The 22092-nt window shown below is 57.8% G+C and overlaps 2 protein-coding genes and 1 long non-coding RNA gene across 4 annotated transcripts; 1 reads left to right on the top strand and 2 right to left on the bottom strand.

The window, feature by feature from the left end:
- The first annotated feature begins 9 nt into the window (after positions 1 to 9).
- Positions 10 to 6578, top strand: LOC138424143 (uncharacterized). Of its 2 annotated transcripts, XR_011250656.1 has the most exons (6): positions 10 to 122; positions 675 to 716; positions 4380 to 4476; positions 4712 to 4907; positions 5282 to 5393; positions 5550 to 6578. It is a non-coding gene; the product is annotated as an uncharacterized lncRNA (long non-coding RNA). The 2 variants fall into 2 exon arrangements; XR_011250655.1 differs by lacking the exon at positions 5550 to 6578 and having other exon boundaries at positions 5282 to 5549.
- On the bottom strand, positions 1354 to 13084 carry CAMKV (CaM kinase like vesicle associated). The gene is made up of 11 exons (XM_069560449.1): positions 12904 to 13084; positions 5717 to 5825; positions 5475 to 5606; positions 5226 to 5300; positions 4872 to 5010; positions 4608 to 4728; positions 4378 to 4453; positions 4143 to 4279; positions 3906 to 3984; positions 3577 to 3664; positions 1354 to 3283 (listed from the first exon to the last, which is right to left on the bottom strand). The coding sequence occupies exons 2-11, from the start codon at positions 5809 to 5811 to the stop codon at positions 2711 to 2713; spliced, it is 1515 nt and encodes a 504-aa protein (XP_069416550.1). The 5' UTR covers positions 5812 to 5825; positions 12904 to 13084; the 3' UTR covers positions 1354 to 2710.
- A 3448-nt stretch (positions 13085 to 16532) lies between these two features.
- Positions 16533 to 20602, bottom strand: LOC138424361 (uncharacterized). The gene has a single exon (XM_069561119.1). The coding sequence runs from the start codon at positions 20145 to 20147 to the stop codon at positions 16533 to 16535; it is 3615 nt and encodes a 1204-aa protein (XP_069417220.1). The 5' UTR covers positions 20148 to 20602.
- Between the last annotated feature and the right edge of the window lie 1490 nt (positions 20603 to 22092).

Here is a 22092-nt window from a genome sequence, read left to right as displayed (position 1 = left end):
ATTGGAAGAACCCTCGGAGGGCGGGGCTTAACGGCCCCGCGGCCGTGGAGAATCCTGGGGCGGAGCGCGGGCCTGAAACTATCTAGCGGTAATTCTCAGGCAGTTCGCTGTTGAGACCGCAGGTACAGCGGGAGCGCAGCGTTGGGTTGGTACGGGGACCAGCTAGGCTGCTAGCCGGGCCCCTTTTGGGGGCAACACAGGGCGTTATGGTCCCAAGCCAGAGGTGGCTCGAGGTGCGCTGGGCACGGGCTTCTGAGCCCTGTTCTCTCAGCGCAGCCTTCTCTACTCTCTCGGAGCAGAGTAGGGAATGGGACGACGGTCACGATAGAGCGGGTCCCCTGGGCTCTGGGCTGTGCTTGACAGTATAGTGGAAACCCATAGTTCCCAGACCGAAAAAACGCTGCATTCTCTTAGCCCTCCTTTCTGAGTGGTCCTAGAAGGATGGACACAAGTCCTAACCACTCAGGACATCTCAAGCTCACGTAGGATCTATACAAGCAAGACTTGATTCCTGAGTTTAGAGGTGATTAGAGGTGGCAGGGCCAGTATCCTGACTTTAGTCCTAGCTCTCGGGAGGATCAGTTTTGCCTCGGGACTGCAATCGAGTTGTTTTGGAGGCCCAGTTGCATCTTAGACAAGTGACTAACAAACCTTTTTTATTATTCCCACATCAGAGTTGTCTTTGGGATCCTCTCTGAGGAAGAGTGGCATCCCTGGTGAGTTTACCTGGGCTAATCTCAGCTGGAAGGAGTACTCCTAGGAATTTTTGTGATTAACTGTTTTTAGCAGTATTACTCCCCTCTTCCCCGGGGGGGGGGGGGGGGGGGGGGGGGGGTGGGGGGGGGGAGGAACAACCTTATACACAGCCCCATAATGTAAAGCTTATCTGTTCCACGTGAAGTGGACCTGAGTGAAGTCCTTGGGACCTATGTGGAAAGCAACTGTGTTGTTTACAGGAAGGAGAAATCAACACAAAGGGCAGGATAGAATCATTGTGTAATGCCTATCCTGCACCCACTCCACAACCCAGGGAAACCCACTTTGGCCATGTACAAAAGGTCTCTCCCTATGGTGGGTGGCCCTCAGCGGGTTCCAGGTCTCATGCCTAAGTCGACACAAGGACTCCTTGTTCAACAAGACTTGTCAGAACAGTAGCCTCACATGGTTTTCTAGAGTCCAGAGGACCCCACCCCTACCATCAAGGACCATCCTGTGGCATCCCAAGCAATCCACATGGCACTGAGCTCAGACCACTACCAGCGAAACTACCCCCAGCCTCTACCCTCCCCACTGCCTTCCAGGGGCCCTCCCAAGTGATATAGAGGAAGCAAAGGCGAGAGGGTGGCCAGAGGCTTTGGCAGAGTGACATTTATTTGCCAGGTTCAGCAGGTACACAGCCCACCGACCTTCATACACCAGAGCAGACCCACAGGCATGCAGGGAGAAGGGCAGGACTACCCCCGAGTGCCAAGCGAGGGCTGGGACCAGTGTGGCTGCCTGCCCAGGCTCTAGTAGGGTCTGACAAAGGGCACCTGCCAGGAGCCTCCATTAGGAAACTGGGGAGCTTTATTCACTCCCTCATTCCAGCAAAAGCAACTCAGCGTGGCCCAGAGACACCTGGGCCTCTCTCTAAGCCTTGATAGAAGGGGAAGTGGGTCATAAACATAGAGAGTGTTCCTGTCTATTTCACTGTTGAATTGAGAGAGCAGAAAATCTGGCCCCGTGAAGGGCAAACCCCCAAATCAGACTATGGGACACTGCCAGGCAGCAGGCCCGCTGCCTGGGATGGAGAGGACTGTGGACTGAGCCTAAGGAGCCCATCTGGGAAGAGCCAGCGGCAGCTGTCCTTGTTCAGCCCAGGGTAAGGACCCAGCTAGGCTGGTACACTAGGTCCTGGATGTGCACTCCGCCCTCCCAGATCTCATCGCCACATCCTAACTGCTCCTCCTTCCCCTTGCAGGCTCCTGAAGCGCAGGGCACAGGGCAGCCCACTGCAGGACCCAGGGGGGCAGGAAAGAAACAGCGCGAGGGTCTTAGGAGAAACGTCCCAGGGACAGAGGTGGGAGCTTCTACCCTCCAACTCATTCTCATTCACTTCTGAGGACCCCCATGGCTACCAAGCAGCACCCCCGGCCATGTGGCCAGTCTTGTCTTAAAGCATTCTGCCCGAGATTACAGCCTTCTCTAACCAGCCTGTTTCCACTCCTAGAGCAGCCCACACACCACAGGCACATACCTTCATGTGCAGGAGCCTAAGACCGCTGACAGGGCCTCGCTGGAGGACCAGCTCTCAGGGCAAGGCCACCCAATTTAGGGCCTGGGAGAGGATGGGACCTTCAGGGCCTGCCTGGGTGGGGGGGAACTGTGAGGCAGAGAGGGGAGGGGGGCAGGGGAGCAGGGACCTCCTGAGTATCCCTAGAGCAGCATCCCACAAGAAACAGAAACTGATGAAGCTAGCAAAAGACAGAAAAAGCCACAAGGAATCCATGCAGGGGCTAGGGCTGGTCCCGCCTCTGGCCTGCCCATCACTCACGCACATACACACAGGAGATGAGACTGGTCTCCTGTGGCCCCCAAACATGCCCCATGCTGGGAGGCAGGGGCGGGGGGGGAGCGAGGGCATCATGCCAGTGACTCTATGTACAGTGAGAAGCCCCTCATCCACTCTCCCACCCTCCTGCCCATCCCCCGCCCCCCACAGCCTGCCCCCTCAGCTGGTCTCCACCCTCCGAGACTCCTGGGCACAGCCAGCAGCCTCTTCCCCTTTACTAGAGGGTGGAGCCTGGCCTGTTGCGCCCCCTGGGGCTGTGCTGTCCGGCTGGGCCAAAGCCGGCTCAGGGGTGGCAACAGCCTTGGCAGCCGGTGTGGCACTACTTTGGGTGGTGGGCACGGTGCTCTCTTCCACGGCTGGTGTGGCTCTCCCATCGGTGGCTGGAGTAACACTTCTGTCGGTGGCTGGGGTGACGCTCCCATCGGTGGCTGGGGTGATGCTCCCATCAGTGGCTGGGGTGACGCTCCCATCAGTGGCTGGGGTGGTACTGCCATCTGTGGCTGGGGTGGCACTACGGTCGGCGGGGGCCACGTTCTCGCTCTTTGTAGCATCACCTGCTGTGGCTGGGGTGGCACTGCCCCCAAAGGCTGAGGCAGCTGCACTTGCAGCCGTGGCCCCGCCTGCAGCCCCAGGGGTGGCAGTATCTGTGCCTGGAGCAGACTGGGCTGCAGCCGTGCCGGACTGCTCTGGGGCCCTGAGCCGTTTCATGAGGGTGGTCACTCGGACAGCTTTCTGAAAGGACAGTGGAGAGAGGCTCAGAATGAGGCTTATGGAAACTGGATCTGTTTCTTCACAAAGGCCAAACCCAGACCATTCCATGAGGCTCTGGCTGCCTCTGACCACCCCAGAGCCAGGGACCCAGCTGCTCAGCACACCTGCCTAAGGTTATAACACTGACCACAGCTACACCTGGTGGTTTAAGAAAAGCCTGCGTATGTCTGCAGGGGTGTGATGCAGACAAGAAACTGTGGTGCCAGAAGGAGCACTGAGGATCAAGCCAGGAAAGAGAGCCATCCAAGCCTTACCTTCCACTTAGCTCTGGCAAAGTTCTTTTCAATCTGGGCACAGACACCATCCTTAATGTTCTTATCAGAAGCAGCATTGCCAGAAATCCTGGAAAGGGTACAAGTGTGTCTAGATCTGAGGGCATATGGCCTTCATGGAGACTGTGCCCAACCCTTTCCTTATAAGATCCTAGGCAGACCCTCTGAGCTGGCCTGAGCTCTGGGTACCCCCCTGAAACCCAACTCAAGGCCTCAAGGATGGAGGCTGCTAGGTGTGAAGAAGACAGAGGACAAGGAACCCTTGGCCTCTCCTCCCATCCTTCCTGCCCACCCCCCTGCTCCCTGCTCACCACTCATGGGAGATGGCCTCTTCTGCAGTGATCCGCTGGTCTTGCTCCACCTCCATCAGCCTTGTGACCAGGTCTTTGGCTGGGAGAAAGCCAGGGAGAGTCTAGGCATGGGCACCCCTCTCACAGTCTAGAGGTGATGAATGGGCTCGGGGATGGGATCAGAGTCCAGCAGAGAAGGTTGACAGCAGTCCCGCACATCAGCCCTTTACTCTGCCCTCATGCTGGGTACCTCCTTACCTGCCTGTGAAATGTCATCCCAGTATGGAGAGTCAAACTCATAATCGCCAGCCAGGATTTTGCGGAAGAGATTCTTGTCGTGGTTCTCATAGTCATCTTCCTCTACCTCCTCATAGAAAGGTGGATTCCCTGAAAGCCTGCATGGGGGCCCACACTCAGGGTCATTCAGGAAGGCCATGGATGCAGACCCTCTTCCCACCTCACTGCTAGCCTGTTTGCCCACTTATCCACTCACAGGATGTACATGATGACTCCAATGGCCCAGCAGTCCACAGGGCGTCCATACCGCTGCCGGCCTACCACCTCTGGGGCTGCAAACAGGATCCATCTGCTGGTCAGTATCAGCCCTGGCCTGGCCTTGTACCACCCACACCCATTTGCTGGGATGGGGACTTCCCCCTCCACTACCCAGAGTCAGTCTTTGAAGGCTGTGTCCCACCCTGCCCTGCCCCACTCCCTGCTTGCCCAGGTATTCGGGGGTTCCACAGGGCTCCTTGATGAGGCCATTCTCTAGCTTAGCCAGGTGAAAGTCGCTGATGACGATCTTTGAGTTCTTCAGTCTGTTGTAGTAAACCAGGTTCTCCAGCTGCTCCAGCCGGGAATGGCATGCGAGTGGGCAGATGAAGACACCATGAAACCCTCAGAGGGTGGACCATGGCCCTGAAGTGCTGCCCACCCCAGCCCCGGGCCAGTTGCCAACTGACCCTTCGACCTGGTTGCCGGCCTCACCTTGAGGTTCCTGTGCACGATCTTGAGTGAGTGCAGGTAGGCCACCGCCTCCAGGACCTGCCGCACCACGTTGCTCGTGTCTCGCTCCGAGTAGTAGCCCTGGTCCAGGATCCAGTCAAACACCTCCCTCCCCGTGGCCCTGAGGGACACCAGCCCCTGAGCCTGGCGTGGGCAGGATCGGGGGTGGGGCAGGAGTATGTGGGCAGGCTACCGACACCAGGCAGCTGGCTGGGCAAGGCACATGGGCCTGGGACCCCAAGGGTCCAGAAGGGGGGCTTGCCCTGGCTGCAGAGGGCAGAGCAGGTATAGACCTGGGAGGACTAAGGACTCCTGGAACCCCAGACCCACACTCACAGCTCCAGGAAGATAAAGTACTCCTTGCGAGTCACAAACACATCCACCAATTGCAGGATGTTCGGATGCTTCACCCTGGCAGCAGAGAGAAGAGCCAAGCGCTAGAGCTGGGTGAAGCCTCTCAGAGAAGCTTTGGTGGGCCACAGCACACTAACTGGCCGGAGGCTGGTACTGCTTGAGGTCCCTGGCCCTCGGAGCCCTGCCCTGCTTCCTCCCCTCCCCCTCCCCACCCCAGGGCCTCACACTCACATCTTGAGGATGCCTATCTCGTTCTTTGCTGCCTTCCGCACCTTGCGGCCATCCCGCTTCTGGAACTTCTTGCAGGTGTGCAGCTTGCCTGTCGTCTTGTCCTTGGCCCGGAAGATCTCACAGAACTCCTCACTGCAGCCAGCAGGCACTCCACTCAGCCCTGGCCTCAGCATGGGCTGTACTCCACTCCCCTTTCCCCAGCCCTGGCCCGCCCACCCTGGCCCAACAGACCCGGCACTCACGTCTTGATGACCTGTCCCAAATCATATCTGTCAGTCACCTCCGATGGCTGGTTATAGTTCTTCTTGTCGCCCAGAGTCACACACCCAAACGGCATTGCCGGGCTCTGAGCTGCAGACAGGATGGGGTCTGGTTCAGCTGTCCCACTCCTCACTTCTCCACACAATGTAGAGGTTGTCTTTGGGAAACCCCAGCCTGGCTCAGATCAAGCCAGAGGCCGAGTCTACACCAAGAAGGGCTAGAGGGTGGTCAGACTGGGATCCCACCCCTGCCTTTTTGGCCATACTTCCAGCCACTCAGCTTGGCTGCCCACGCTACAGCAGCCCCTGCTTATGAAAAATATATTAAACTGACATATCCTAGAATCATTCTGCATTATGTATAATCAAAAAGAGATTTATCAAATGATTGATTTAAATTTCAGTGATTTCACAGATGAAGGGGGTTGTAGCTACCCACCCATCAGTCATCTCTGCAAATCTAAAGATGCCAGGCGTTGGCAAAGATGTGAAGAACATGAGCACTGCTGGTGGAGGGCAAGTTTCCCATTTGCAAAACAGTTTGGTGAAACTACTGAAGTCGAACATTCCCTAATAACCAGCAATTGCACAGCTGAATATACATCCTATAGAAACATATACATTTGTGCAGCAGGACACTCATACAAGAGTGCTCATGGCTGCAATATTCCGAATTGCCCCAAACTGGAAACAGCCCACATACCCATCAGCAGCAGGATGTATTGTGGGAGAGTCACACAATGGAATATTATTACACAACAATGGAAATGAGGGGAATGAGGGAACTACAGCTCTACCCAACCACATGGTCAATCTCACCAATAAAAGTATCGAGTGAAAAAAACCACATAGAATGTGAATCTATCGATATAGAGTTCAAAACAGTCATCACTAATCTATACTGTTTAAGGATACAGACATATTGGTCAAGCTATAAAGCAATACTAAGAAGTAAACACCATGAGACCTCCTAAGAGAAATAAAACAGGTTGTGATTGGGGGGGTGGATTCTGGAGGACCTATTTCTGAACCTGAGTAGTGGTTTCACAGGTCTGAGCTTTATAATAATTTGGATAAATGTACATACACGTATTGGGTTCATTCCTAGATTTTTGTTATATTTCACAATAAAAAATGTGAGTAAAAATTATGGCCATACGTACTGCCGAATACTTGATCACTATTAAAAAGAATAAAATAGATCAAAATGTGCTGCAGTAGGACAGTGTGAGAAAAAGAGGACAGAACAGTGGGTAAAGGGTGCTACACTGGGGTAAATTTTTTAAACTTTATGTATCTGTGTACACTCAAAGTCCTTTCTGGAAGAAAATAAGAGTCCCCTTTGGGGGAAGGAATTGGGTGTCAGAGGGGCAGATTTATTCTGTCGTTGTTTAGTCGCTGAGTCGTGTCCGACTCTTTGTGACTCCGTGGACTGCAGCATGCCAGGCTTCCCTGTGCTTCACTGTCTCTCTCAAACATCATCCACTGAGTCGATGATGTCTACCGTTCGTTAATTTCCTGTTAGAATTTGTACTGTGGTTGTTTTTACTGATTTAATAAATACTGCATTCATGCACAGTGCTTGGGGGATTCCTCAGAGGGAGAACCCCCATCTGGGTAGAGAAGCGAGGAAAGGCTTTGAGGAAAAAGCAGCATTAAGGCCGGGCCTTAGAGGGAAAGGATTTGACAAGAGGTGTGCAGGGGTAACGGTCTGGAAAAGCAAGACAAGCCTGTGTTGTGCCTCACTGCCAGGGCCCACAGGAGGCCTGGCCATCGGGCCCAGGGGAGAGGCCTCTGGCCATGGGTGGCTACTCCAGGCAGAAGGAGGAGCACAGCTGGCTGCACTAGGTTCCAGGCACTCTGGCACCTGGAGCGTGGCCCCCCAAGGATCTGCCGCCCTGCCAGCCCAATCCTCACCTGGGATGCAGGGTGGACTGGTGCACCCACAGGAAAAGGCCTTCGCAGCCCTTGCTCAGAGGTAAACCTCAGGAGGGGAACTGGTGAGAGAGTCCGGACCTTCCCAGATCTGACTCAAAGTTGGCCTCCTTAATGCCTGGTTGGTGTGACACTGGGGTGATAACACGCTTCACACAAAAGGCTGCATTCAAACTGCTCTGCTTCTCTGACTGTGCACGGTCTCTCACCAGCCTGATTAGCACTTGCTGTACAAAGCGCCTGGCCTGGGGCCTTGAATACCTAGGTGCCCTGCGTGAAGTGATTCACAGCCACAGGGTATGGAGGAGAGAGGACGCTCCCACCCGAGGAAGAAGCTGGCTCAGAGGGACTTTGCCAGCCAGGGTCAAAGGCCAGGACCCACACAAGCCCCGTGGCCGGCCCTGGCTGGCGCTTGCTTCTTCCCAGGAGGTTACTTGCTTCCCAGGGCATCCAGTCCTGCAAAGTCTCCCTCAAATTTGCCCTCCGCATTAGGGAACAAATTCCACCATTCCCTCACCCAGGTTCTTTGGGCTCAGGGAACACAAACGCATTTTTCATCAGCGTGATTCAAGCCAGGGCTTAAGCCATCTTGTGAAGTACTGCAGAAGCAAACGAGAAGCTTTGAAGATCGTCCCCGACTGCGTATCTTTGCCACTGTGGTCACAGCCCGGCTCCTGCATCTGCTGGGAAGGAGCATGTGGCTGGAATCCCACTCTCACAGCTAAGAGCAGAGGCGAGGCCACCCACCACTGCCGGCCACCCATCTCTAAGGCCTAACAATCCGAGGGAGGGGGCTTGCATCAGTTGCCCCGATGGCTCTGGTGTGTAGCGATTCCCTTTCCGGGCTGCAATCCAAGGGCCCTTTACGGGGTGGGAGGGTGATACCTCAACCTGCAAGTCCCCCCAGAGGGCTGGGAGGGACCTATAGCTCAGCTCTGCTGCTCTGCTTACACCATTCCCTCTGGCAGGAATGCCCTTCCCCCTAAGCCTCCCATCAGTATCCTATTTGTCACGGCAGAGTTATTTATAACATTCAAAAAATCAGCAACTACCTAAACAACCAACAACAGGTGACTCGCCAGCTCAACCGCGTCCACTCAGTGGAGGAAGTGTGGGCACTGGCAGGGGCACTACCCATCCTGGCCTCCCTGTGGAGCAGCCTCCACGTGAGCCAAGTGCGGAGACCAGGGCTAAATCTCTTCTTTCCTTGTGATTCCCAATGTTCTAAGGCTATTTGTGCCACAGATCATTGGTGACCATCCTGAGGTTCCAGGTTCAACACAGCCCTTTGCTGAGATAACTTCTACCACCTCCACCTCTCCCCAGCCCCACGCCAATAGCTCCCTGCTCAGCCACGCAGTTGTGGGAGGTTTTGTATATGCCTGTCCCTGATCTTGGCCCTGCTTCTGGTCTCGCATATGCACTCAGACCTGCAGGGACCCAGGGCCAGTCTTGGGGGTCTGTCTCCACCATAGGGACCTCTACTCAGTCACATCAACCTGGAGCCATGTCCTGAAGCCTCATGGCGGGACACACCTGCCTCCCTGCTCCCATGGCTGCCCTGATCTCAGCCAGTCACTACCTCCCTTTACCCATCTAACTGCACTCACTCGCCTCCACCCGCAACCTGGCCCCGGGGCGAAGAGAGGAGAAAGAGGGGCCCTGCTTCCGATTAGCATCTTGGTCCCTTCTACCCCCACCCACTCTCCCATCTGCTACCCACTGCTGCTGCCTAGGAGGCTGCCGGTGTGTGTACCAAGCCCCAGGCACCTGCTGGCAACAAGGGCAGCCCTGGCCCAAAGCTGAGAGGAGCAGCTGAGACATCGTCAAGAACAGTAGAAGGCCAGGCAGAAAGAAAGAGTACATTTCTCTCCCCCGCGCCCCACTGCCAAGGCCTAGACAGCCCAGGGTCAACATCCAACAGCACAGAGCTCCCTCCCAGTGACATGGGACCCTGGCTGGACCTCAAGTCCACACTGGGACAAGGGAGGGCACAGAAGTCCCATTGCAGCCATTTCCCTAGAGACATGCTTGTTTCCGTTCTCTGCAGAAAAGCTGACTGGTGTGCACAGGGGGTGGTCCCAAGGGAGCTTGGGGGAAGCACAGAGCCTGGGGAGCCTCTGAGGGAGTCTGAGGGTCAAGCATTCCCTAGCTACTCAGATCTGACCCTTCGGGCAACGCTGATGGAGCCTCAGCCTATGGGTGCCTTGGTAATAAAGGGTCCCAAGCGGCCCTATCGCAGCCTAAGGCAAGTCTGGCCCAGGGGAAGCCTGAATGGGACAGAGGCCCCTCCAGAGGTCCAGAGGTCCCACAGAGTCCTGGCCCCTCCTCCACTGGGGTCAGCCTGGTTCTGGCCCCACCTTTCATAGCCATAAACAGGAGTTTCCTGCCACCCTGTCCTCTGCCATGTGGAGCTCCAGATCTTGCAGTAAATCTAGGGAGGCCAGGAGGGGCCCAGGAGGCCTCCAGCAGCCTCCCAACAACTGTGGGCAACACCTCCCGATTTAGTGGCAGCTGTGAACACCAGCCTGCAGGCACCCCCTCCCCTTCCCTGCTGTCTACTTTCAGGGACCAGAGCTGGGTTTCCTGCTGTAATCCACATGCCTTGGTCTGAGCTCTGCCCAGCGTGAGGCAGACATTTCATCCACAGGATGGGTAGAAATAGAGACCCCGCTCTCAGGTCTGTGTCAGGAGGCAGAGTCAAGTTTCTCGTCCACCATCCAGCTGCTTTAGGTAACTGGGAAGGGGCCTGCCCTGGCTGGGCCTTGGTCACTAGTTCCGGCTGCTGACTATTTCCCATCTAATTAGAGCGCATGCGGGGTTGGGGAGAAGGCTCTCCAGTCTTGGGGTGGGCATACAATCCAGTGCTGTCTCCAGAAAGTTCAGCCTTCAAACATGCAGGCTGAGCCAAGAGCCAACTGACCCCTTCCAGGCACCCGGGTTCCAAGCTTTGAGCCCCTGAAGGAAAACCCACTGGCAGCCCCGCTGCCCTTTGAGTGGAGGAGCGGAAATGCTGAGAAGGCCCTGTGAGTATAGGGTTGCTATGGTGATGGAAGTTTTTAAAAGGGGGGAGGGGTAAGGAGAGGTGTTATTCAAACCCCTTCTCCAGGAATTCCCTGAGACTTTTGTCCTGATTCCTTCCCTATGGGTTCTGTGACCCTGGTCTCCATCAGGGAAGAACTGAGAGACTTTAGGAAAGAGAGGGGCAGGGCCACAGAGAGACAAAGGCACAATCTGTGGTGGAAGGGGGGTAAAGAATTCATATAGTAAAAAGGACGCAGGCACAAGGACACAGGAGAAAAGGTGGGCTGGGAGTTTTGAAGGGGCCTATGGATGTCCAGCAGAGCCCTAATGTCTCCATGACCATGTGCTCTGCACACCTGGGCCAGGAGCTGCCCCTGATGCCTGGACCTGCCCCTGATGCTTGGACCTTTGAGACTGACCCCTCCTGTATCCCCCTAGACATGCATTGAACTTGGTGTGGGAAGAGGCCATCTGTTGTGGTCCCCTCGGTCCCAACAGTTCCTCAGCCCCTCTCCCTGTCACCAACGCAGCTTAGGTAAGGCAGTTCCAACATGCCGAAGGCACAGGCGTGGGGGATGGAATGAAGCTTGGAGACCTGGCTACTTCCCTTTGCAGCCCCTCTTGTCAGCTGACCCAGCTCTGCCTGGACGCACCAGCCCCCCCACCCCACCCCCATCTGCTCTTCCCTAGAGGCCTTGGGTCCCCAGGGCCTCTCTGGCAGCTCAGCCTCATTCCCTGCCACGGCTGCCCCCCTCCCCAACAGTGGATTTTGCCTGAAGGCCAGAAACAGCACCCTGAGCAGTCTAGAAACAGGATAACAACTGCACAGCATCCTCCCCACCCCACCAACTCTGCCTCAGTTTCTCTGGATGGAGATCACTGACTCTGTGGCCTTCTCCCAGGGCAAGGACTGCCCACCTGCCAGGACAAGGATGGGAGAGGAGGGCCAGCAGCTGATATGGGAAGAGGCAGCTGATACGGGAGGAGGAGGAGGAGGATCCCTACCAAATACTGTAAATGAAAAGGAGAGAGACCTCTGCTCCAGCCCAGGGCCCAGCCTGACAGAGAGGGGAGCGGAGACACCAATTTCTCAGTTGAGGAAAATCGGGCCCAGCAGGTGCCTAAAGCTGACAGGAATTGACTGGGGATGGGGGACAGGGAGGACACCAGGTCCCTGCAGGTGGTCCTTGGGGGGCTCAAAGCCACCCTTGGAGGAGGGTGGCTGGCCAGAAGCTGGACTGCTGCAGACTGAGCTTTTGGTGATGGACAGAGAGCCCTGCTTCCTCGGAGGGAACCTGGTGAAGCAGGCTCTGCCTAGGGGGTGCAGACAAAAGCCGTTTGGCACAGCTATGGGGGGCTGGGAGAGCCTAGGGTCTCTGCCAGACGCTACAGGCGGGGGAAGGCAGACTCACTCTCTCATTGTTCACCCTACCAGCCGGGGGCTCTGCTCCCTAACCGTGCTGCCACCCTGACCCCCTTCCCCAGTGCTGCTGACTCGCCCCCGCTGGCACAGCAACACACATGCGGGAGGCACACGTGTGAGCACCAAGCCCCGCACCTCCCGGCAGAAACATGTGCGTCCCCCCACCCCCACCGCGCAGCGCTGGGTCGGTGTCCTGGACCCTCGGGGAGGCCGCCGAGTTAAGGCTCGGAAGCTGGATCTCGCTTAGGGGGCTGCTGGTCCCCAGGGGCTTGAGCCTCCTCCCCCACCCCGCGGCAGCCCCGCCCAGCCCCCTTCAGGTTGTCGCCCATAAAGAACTCTCGTTGTCATGGAAATTAGTGACTGCTTAGCTGGAGGGAGGGGGGGGTCCGGGGGCAGTTGGGAGGGGCTGGAAGCGGCTTTGGGAGTCCAGAGGGACCTCTGAGCCCTCGCCCCCAACCCCCTGGGGCAGCTCAATGTTGGAAGGTTACTGTTTTCACAGGGAGACGAGGGGTGGGATGGGGGACAAGGAGGGGAGATTGGCCTGGACTTGAGTCTCAGAGGCTTCCCTTGGGACCCCCGAGCCGTCTGAGGTGATGGGGAACTTCAGCCCAACCCCGCACGCCCAGCCCTGGATCTGCAGAGCCCGCGTACTCTGCCCCCGCCAGGACCCCAAGCCGTTGCAGCGCCCCCGCGCACTCGGCTACCCAAACCTCGAGCCAGAGACCCAATCCCTTAAGACCTCGCAACGTGCGTTCCGGGGGCCCACCCCTCCCGGCTCACCCCGCACCTGCAGCGCTGGTCGGTCACTGGGAGGATGCGATCGCGGGTTCAGTGGGGGCGCCGAGGGCTACGGGGGCGGCGGGCAGAATCCGCTCCGGGCACGCGGGGCAGACGCGGCGCCAGCTGCAGCCACTTCGGCTCGCGAACCTCCAGCATCTCCCGCCGCTAGCCGGCACCGGATTCGCACCCCGGGCCGGGGGCGGGCTGGGGGCGGGGCCTCCCTCAGCCGGCTCCGCCCGGACCCTGGAGGAGCCAGAGCCCGGAATCCTACTCGAAGAAGGGCTGATGAGGGGTGGCAGCAGAGACGGTGGGCACTGGCCTGCGTGGCCCCGGCCAGGCTCTCGAAGGTTCCCTTAGGCACTCGGACTGACCGGGCGACAGGGACTGGAGGTACCTTATGATGGTCATTGTAGAGGGTGCGGCAGAGTAGAAGGTGTGGGGAGAAAGCCTGAGTCCTGGAACTGCACGGGAGTGTCTTGGCAGGTAGTGGTCTCTAGGGTACTGGCGCTCTGTCCAGCCCCCAAACTGAGTGAAAGGCGCTCAGTCGTGTCCATCTCTTTGCGATTCCATGGACTATAGAATCCATGGAATTCTCCAGGCCAGAATACTGGAGTGGGTAGCCATTCCCTTCTCCAGGGGATCTTCCCAACCCAAGGATCAAACCCAGGTCTCCCGAATTGCAGGCAGATTCTTTACCACCTGAACCCACCAGCTCCCAAAACCTGACCCAAAGAGCAGAACCCACTAAAAGAACCAACTGGGCAGTCGCTAGGGCAAGCTTCACTATAGACTGGCCTCCCCTAGCTAGTAAACACATGGGGGGGTGTGTGCATGCAAGCTAGGGCCCCAGACCTTGGTGCCAGTCTCTCTGCCCACCCTTCCGTCCCTTCCTGCCAAGTTAGAGCCTTTCCCATCTCCAAGTCCCAGCCAGGGTGGATGGCCCAGTCTGCCCCCTCCAGTGTGCCTCTGAATTTCTCAAGCTCTGAAAGTTACCTATGATAAGGGTAGACTCTGCATTCTTTCCCATTTAATCACCCTTGAGCACTTCCTGAGCACAATCACCCCTGGTGGCCTGGGCTAGGATACAGGGATACAAGAGAACTTACAGCCCCCAGAAGTCCCAGCAGACCTGCCCCCTTACCTGAGAACCTGCCCCCTGGCTGAGAACTGCCAGGAGGAGGCTCTGCAGCAAGTCCTTGGCCATTTCTCTGTGCCTTGTCATGGATGCAAGTGGACCAAATGCCTGCCATGCCACCCCCCACCCCCACCCAATCCTTAAGGCCAGTGTCTGAAGGCCAGACTTTGGCTTGCCTGGAGCTGGGCCCCACCTCACCCAAACCCTTCTGACCCCATCCTTGGTGGGGTCTTCTCCAAACCTTTGAGTGAGTCTCTCCTGGATGGTTCCCTGTGGCTGCAGTTGTCCAAGTTAGGAAGTTGAAGCTGGGGCTGGGGCTGGAAGTCTAGCCTGGGACATGACCACTTAAACAGGACCCATCAGTATCTTTCTCCTCAGGGGGTGTTGAGGAGCCCTTCACATCCTTCCCTGGCTTGGTCACAGCCTCTCGGCTCCCTGGGCTCTGGGTGGTCTCAGCCACCACACCAACTCCACCACTGGGGAGGACTCTCCTGGCGAGCTGGGCACAGGCCAGAGCCTGTGTCCTGTCTCCGGGTGCTCAGTTCATGTCTGCAGAATAAATGAATGAGTGAATGGCCTAGCACTCAGTCCTTCCTGCTGTCTGCCCACTGTCATTGAAACAGGAGTTCTCTGAGTTGTATGGTGCATCGGATCCATGGCTTGCCGACCCCACACATCACACACATTTTCTGCCTTTCCTGAAGATCATGGGGGAGACGCGGGGCGAAGGAGAAGCTCCAACATGGGGGATTTCGAGGCAGGGGAAGAGGTGGCTCGCTAGAGCCTTGCCTGCTGCTGGCAGTGCTCCACCTCTTCTGGGTCCCGTGCACACTCCATGTGCCTGTGGGTGAGCACGTGGCAGGGTGTATGTGCACACGTGTAATGATGTCTGTGAGTGTGCGCTCTTATGCCAAAGGAGATGGCAACAGCACAGTGTGTGCAGTGGTGCCCAGGGGCACATGTTTGCATTCTGGGTGCACCCAGGCATGCTTGCGTGCCATGTGCACATGGACGCTGTAGCTAGCTAATCCTGGTCCCCTTCCTGACTGACACAGGCCTAAGGATAGGGTCCGACTCAGGGTGTGAAAACTGGACTCAGGAAGAGGACAAACCATGTCCAGGGATGGGGTGGGCTGTGATGACCGTATATCATTGGCCATTTGTAGACTGTCCACAAAGGGCCGTCCCTCACTCTCAGGTATGTGTGGAGATAGCCAGGTCTCTGTCCTTTGTGGAGAGGGCACCCTAAAGATGAGGACCCAGGATTGGGACAGGGGCGTGGCTTGTTTCTCAATGCTCAGCCACAGGGGCACAGGCAGGACAGGGCCTCAGTATTTTGGCTTCAGCCACCAGCTGCCCTCCAGACAGGAAGTAGCGACACAGCCGAGTGCCTCCCCTCACCTCTTCCTGGCCATGGAAGACACAGACCTTTGTTCCTAGCCCCACTCTTCAGAGCTAGACAAGTCAGAGGCCATGGATTCTAGCCACCCCTTGACCAATGGGAAGCCCTTTAACACATGGTGGAGTTTGGGACTAAAACAGGTCAGTTGGCGTTGACATTACCCCATAGTCTATTAGGATCTCCTAACAAGATCTGTATCCTATTCACCCTGTGGGCAGAGGTGGCCCAGGTTGGGAGACAGAGGAGGCAAAGGGACCCACAGTTGACAGTTCTGGCTCCCACCAGAGAGGCAGGATAAGGTGAGAGTCTCCATATCCACAGAGGCTACAAAGGAGCCTCACCCTTCAGCTCAGTTTGTATCTCCCATCCAGGACTCAGGACTTATGAGCCTGATTTCCTGCCCCATGGCATCAAAGGCCAGCACTCCTTCTCCTTCATATTCTGACTGGCTGACAGAAGCCCCTGCCTACCTAGCACAGAGCTCCAGCCGTGGTTCAGACTTGAGAGGGAATCTGCACTTTCAGGTCAGCTCCCCCAAGAAGCCCAGATTCTGACACAGACCCTCCCTTGGAGGCAACAAAGCTCCAGGCCCCCCAGTCATCGGTGGAACTATTTGGCTATTGTCGATGTTGCTGGCCTCAGCCCCCATGGAGGACCCAACATGAGGGAAGGCAAGCAGTCTTTTCCTCTGGAGCTTGGGGAGGGGGCTCCCCCCCTTCGTGACTCACTCCAGGCTGTGTGGGTTATTTCATTATGTTTCAAATTGCCATGGCAACTAGCTGGCAATCAAGGGTAATTGAGCTTGTCGCCAGGGCAACAGGGCAAAACCCACAGCAACCACCCTCTCTGGTTGCCCTTGGGGTGCAGTAAAGGTCAGGCTAGCCCAGGGCCAGTATCAGCCAAAGGGCTCTCGGCCTCCCTGGAAAGGACAGAATTGCCAAGGCCCATGGAATTCCAGTGTGTAGAGGAGGGTGTTCCTTGCGAGTGCCAAGGCCCCCATCCCTGACCCCATGCCTGCAACCCCTGCCCTTCTCTCTGCCACCCTGTGCCTAAATACGCCATGGTAGTCAAAGCAAGCAGAAACAGAACTTTTATGTGCTCATAGATGGTACTTGTAAATGGCCCATGGGCCCTCCTCGTCATACTCACGGCGGCTGAGCCACAGGCTCTGGAAGGAGTTCCGAGACGCCATGATGGAGCCTCCGAGCCAAGCAGCGACAGCCCGGTGCGGAGAGCCCAGCACAGTGGCACCAGGGCCCAGCTCCTGTCTCAGGCGCTCAGGAAAGCCATTCAACAGAGTGCTGCCACCGTCCAGCACCACATTGGCCAGCAGCTGCTCCTGCTGCTTGGCCTCCAGCCGGCTGATACTGAGGAGGGCTAGTTGCGGAAGGCCTGGCTGATTGACGCCCAGCAGGTTCGGTTGGAAGAGAGCCTCCGGGCAGCAGAAGCGCTCAGAGCCCAGCGTGATGACCTGCTTGTCCGGAAGCACAAAGTCCACCCGGGTCTGGGATTGCATGCGGGCTCGCTCAGCCGTCATGTCCATGGCCACGTAGCAGCAGGTCTCTTTAATCTGGTTGACCAGCTCTGCCTTGAGCGGTGATTGGCCACCCGCCAGCAACAGCTGAGCCAGGTGTTCCGTAAGGTCGCAACCCGCCACGTCCAGCCGGTAGGTGTCAAGGGGGGCCAGATCCCCAGTGACAATGGGCGCCACGTAGGATGTGCCGTGGCCACTGCCCAGCACCAGCCCGGTGGTGCGCCCGTAAGCATAGAGCGCCAGCAGGGCCTGGTGCACTGTCTGCATGGCTGGCACATGGAAACGCTCGAAGAGTATTTCAGCCACCTTTTCTCGGTTGGTACGTGGGGAGATGGGTGAGTCGGCCACAAGCACAGCCAGCTCCTCGGGCTGCACGCCCAGCCTGCAGTAGAACAGGTGTTGCCACAGCACCTCCAGGGCATCCCAGTCAGAGACCACACCTCGATTTAGCACCGAGTAGGAGGGCTCTTGCTTCTCAGGCACCGTGTACCTGGGCTGGCCCTGGACTGGGTGTTGCAGCAGTTGCACGCGTGAAGGCAGCACACTGAGAACGTGGTCCTCTCCAGCCAGCCCGCATTTGGTGAACCCTGTGCCTGTGTCAATCACCACGGCAGCCATGTCCTGGTAGGGGCCCAGCGGGTGGCGGCAGAGCACTGGGGACCGTATGGCCAGAGCATCCATGGTGGGCACCAGCTCATAGCAGGCCCCGCGGACCAGGCCGAGGTGTGCGACCACCGGCGAGTGGATCGTGTCCTCGTTTGTCAGCTTGAATTGGGGACCCTGGAGCTGAGTGCCCACTGTAACCATGGGCAAGACCTTGCAACCAGTGCCGGGTGTGGTGATCGTGATCAGGGAAAGTTGCTTCTCCTGCACCTTAGGGGAGCTGCCATGCTGCCAGGACAAGAGCTGATGTAAGCTGGAGCTTTGGGCAGCACTGGCACCAACTTTTTCTCTGTTTACACAGATGCAGGTCTCCTCAGGGGGCATCCGGTGTACCTCCACATGGGTAGGCGGGCCCAGTGGCTCACCTTCTTGGCCCAGGGTGGAAGCCTGACCAGGCTCCCTGGTGGTTAGGGCACCCCTTGAGAGGGTGGGCTCATTGGAGATGAGGGGTTCTTGGGGAAAGGGAGGCTGCCTGGAAATAGGGGTTCCAGTGAGAGGAGGTTGAGCAGGAAGGGGGGGCTGCTTGGTGGAGGGGGCCTGCTCAGCTAGTGGGGGCTGACCACCGAGGGGGTCCTGCCCAGCACGTTTGACCTGAGGACTGTCAGGGTGACAGCTCTCTTTCTGATTGTGGCTGCCTATATCTTCCTGGAGTGGGGGTCTGAGCACCTCCTGGTTTTTGGCTGCTGGCAGTGGCTCTGTTGTCTGCTCTGAGCTCATCCACTGTTGTTTCTTGGTCTGGTCCAGAGAGGTGTCCTGCATCCCAGGGGCATCCAGCATCCAGACAGTGCGACTCCTTTGGTTTTTTTCAGCATCAGGTTTGGACCAGCCAGGATCATGGGCATGACTCAGGATCCTCTCTCCAAATTGGAGCGGTGTCCCCAGTAGAACAGGCCCACCGAGCATCCCCATCCTCATGGGTGTCTCAGCACCAGGGGAGCCTTGTGATTCCAGGTGGACCCTGGCCTCTTTGGGAACCAGGGCCACCTCTCGGTAGCTTCCTGATGAAAGGCTGGAGGGCACTGGGCTGGACACCACGGCCGTGGTGGACCAGAAGCTGGAACGATCACTGTCGGGGGTGAGGATGGGCGTGGGCAGTGGGCGGGCAGGTTGCGTGCTTTCGGAGGCATAGATGGCTGGGTTGGGGGGCATGAGGCCCACCAGCACTGCCCGGGAGCCCATGGGATCATGGCACAGCAGCCCCATCCTGGTGTTGCCCGTGGCCATGTCAAACACCAGCACACGGTCTTCCACAGCATCCTGGAACTGGCAGGTAGGGGCACTGGAGGCAGGTATCTGCGTGGCTTCCCTGGGAGGTACTGGGGCTGGGTTGTGGCCGCTTAATTGGTAGGCAGACGGCGGCCTGCTGGAGCAGGGGTTGTTGCAAACATTGAGGGCCTGCTGACTTTGCTGAGTGCTGCGGATCTCGTGGCTGTCCCTCTGGCTCTTGGGGGTTCCTGGGGGCCCTGAGCCTGGTTTGGGGCTGCCTGGCCTAGAGATACTGACCAGGGGCTTCTCCACTTGGTTCTTGGGATGCCTGGGTAACACTGGCCTTTGGGTAACCTCGCGTACCTGGGTCTGGTCCAGGGATTTGTTTAGGGTGGGTGCTGGGGTGCGAAGCTCCTCCTGAGGATGGAAATTCAGTTTGTTCTGGCAGCATGTGCCCCCTTTGGAAGAATCCAACTGGACTGCCCATTGGTTGCCATATTTCCCAGGCAAGAGGTCTTGGGACAGGCCCTTGGTGGTGGCTTTGGTATCAGTCAGGTGGTCAGAGTTGAAGGGGTAAGATTCTGCTCCTGCCATTGAGATTGGATCCAGACCTGGAGTACTGGCCTGAGTTGGAGTTGGCGTTGGAAGAGCCTGAACCGGACCTGGGCCCTTGCCCTGGCCCTGATCATGACCTGGAGCCAGAAAAGGACCTTGGGCTGCAGGTGAACCATCCTCCCCTGAAGGAATATACGGTAGCCATCGGCTCTTCCTAATGCCTGCTGGGGCAGTCTGCTCGGGGCTGCAGGGGCCTTTGCCCCAGCCTACGAGGACTTTAGCTGGAGCCTTGCCCTCCCCCACCACCTGCACCTGAAGCCGGGAACAGTAGAGTCCATGCTGGGCCGTGTCACTGGTGGCATCACCGCGCGTGTACACTGGTAGGGCCGGGGTCCTATTCTCCGTGACGAGATGTATCTGGGCTCCCACGAAAGAGCCTGGGAATGAGCTAGTGGAGGGGAGTCTCGGGGTATCCTGGGAGGCCCTCTCACAGCCACATTGGGAGGTAACCTCCGTAGGCTCCCGGAGGTGCTGGTGACAGGGCTCATGGGTGTGGGCCTGGGAGGCTGAGCCATAGGCCCCATCAGAGTTGGCCTCGGTGGACAATGGCACCTCATGCCTCGAGGATGTGGATCCTGAGTTTATCCGTGGTCCCTGGGACCCTCTAACACCACCCCCCAGCTGCTGGCTGCCAACTGAGGGGTGGCCCTGGGGGCCCGATGGATCAGGGCCCCCCACTTTCTTGGTGACTTCCATAATCCTGCTCCATGCCCTAGGTGCCCTGCCCCCACTTCATTGCCATGACAACCCCACACATCACAGCGCCCCATGACCTGGGGGAGGGTGAGAGAGTGTGGGAAACCAGGGGCCCCACCCCCCTGAGGAATGGGGGGCTGCCCAGGGAATCTTGGGTAATGGAAAGACCAAGGGATCCCCGTGAAGTCTGGCAACCCTAGACTGTCCTTCTCTCTCTTGGACAGTCAGATAGTCACTCTGCCCTGGCCAGCCAAAGAGCGAGGGTAGAGCTCCTGGAGGTGAAGGCCCATGTAAGGCCAAGGGGAAGAAAGTGTAGGCAAGGGAAGATGCTGAGGGAAGCCCCTGGGTTCCCAGTCTACCTCAGATGTCAGACTTGGCTCTTTTTCCCCATTTCCCACGTGGCAACCTGATGCTTAAACCCTGACCCACGGATGCCGTTCGAAGTGTGTGAGGCCCGTGGGGAGAGAGGGGAGGCCAAGCCTCTTCACCACTCAGTCCTGAGAGGCGGAACTGGGTGAGGCGCCCAGACTCAGGCTCTAACTCCCCTCCCCCATGTTCCCCGGCTCCCGCTCCAGGGACAGCTGCTCCTTGGCAGTCTTTCTGCTCCAGGTGGTTTTCGTCTGCCTGTGCCTCCCAGAGCCCCCTCCCCAGAGCAACATGTCCTTGAGGCCCAGCCCAGTGTCCCCCAGAGGTGGGGATGGGGGTGACACGGGTGGGGGTGGGGCCTCTGCTCAGAACCTTCCAGTCACAGTGCTCTAGCTCTTGTCACATTGTGTCAGCCTCACGCTGGTGGAATACTGGGCGTAGGGCTAGGCCCTGGGGGACACTGGACCAGCCAAAGAGCGATTACGCAATGGGGCACAACAGGGACACAGAGGTTAGGGGACTGCCCACACCGAGGGCACAGGGCTGGTTCCACACTGGAGGAATGGTGGGTGAAGGTCTGGGTACCGGGCCCACACACAGTGAGGACAAATGGGACAAAGGACTGGGCTTGGGCAGCACACACAAAGGGAGGGTATTAGACCAGGGGGGCGGTTCCACGCTCCATTGCGTAGATGGGCAAACAGAGGGTCCAGGAGGCATGGGACCCTTCTGGCCCACCAGCCCAGGCCCAGTTGAGCCTGGCAGCCATAGAGAACAGACTCAGTTTGGGGACCGCCCCCATTGCCAAAGGCCTGGGTCTGGAAGTTCTGACTGGGGTGGGGTCAGACCTTCCTCCCACCCCCAGCTATGAGCCCTGGGCCTCTTCCCTCTTGTCCCCCAGGGCTATTCTCTCAGGCCTCAGTCTTGCTACCCAGGAAACAGGTCTGTGGAGAATGCGGCTGTAGTCTTGTCCTCTGAAACGGTGTGTTTTCACCGAAGTTAAAAATAGTGCTTACGGTTGGCCGTGGGGTGTGAAGCGATGTGACCAGGGACCAAGGCTAGCTTGGTGCTTCATCTGTACCTTCTTGGGCAAAGCCTGACTCAGCCACGGCTCAGGCCCCCAGGGCCCCTCACCGTTCCCCAGATGCCGCTTTTGATGAAGAAGAGGGACAGAGGTCTCTGGACACACTATGGTCCAGGAAGGTGGCATGTCCCAAGGCTCTGTGGCCTGCGCGTGCATGCATTCACACACACACACAGGCTTGCCGAAGACTATTCACCTCAGTAATCTCTGTCCCCGAGCATACTGCTTTTTTTTTTTTTTAATCTGGTTTTGTTTTTCCCTGTGACAGAGATGCTAGTAGCAGCCTGTTGTGCCTGTGGGAGGGCTGGATCGGGGGTGGGGTGGGGGTGGGTGGGGGTGGGGGCGGGGGGGCGGGGGGGTGGTGGAGTGGGGAGAGGGGGGCAGGGAGGGAGGCCCTGAAAATCACTGCCTGGCCATCCCCTGAGCCATCCCCCCACCTCTTGGGGAAGTGAGGCATAACCCTTTCTGCCAGGGCTGATGTCCTCAGCGACAAAC

This window comes from Ovis canadensis, chromosome 19, assembly GCF_042477335.2.
Source record: "Ovis canadensis isolate MfBH-ARS-UI-01 breed Bighorn chromosome 19, ARS-UI_OviCan_v2, whole genome shotgun sequence".
Taxonomy (NCBI): domain Eukaryota; kingdom Metazoa; phylum Chordata; class Mammalia; order Artiodactyla; family Bovidae; genus Ovis; species Ovis canadensis.
Note: the sequence above shows the minus strand (reverse complement) of the source record. Positions and strands in the feature narration are given on the sequence as shown.

Coding starts and splice junctions, on each gene's coding strand:
- LOC138424361 (XM_069561119.1), bottom strand. CDS start 20,147: ATGGAAGTCACCAAGAAAGTGGGGGGCCCTGATCCATCGGGCCCCCAG.
- CAMKV (XM_069560449.1), bottom strand. CDS start 5,811: ATGCCGTTTGGGTGTGTGACTCTGGGCGACAAGAAGAACTATAACCAG. Junction 3,985..4,142: donor GGATGACATTTCACAGGCAG/GTAAGGAGGTAC, acceptor GCTTTCTCCCAG/CCAAAGACCTGGTCACAAGG. Junction 3,284..3,576: donor TTGCCAGAGCTAAGTGGAAG/GTAAGGCTTGGA, acceptor CTGTCCTTTCAG/AAAGCTGTCCGAGTGACCAC.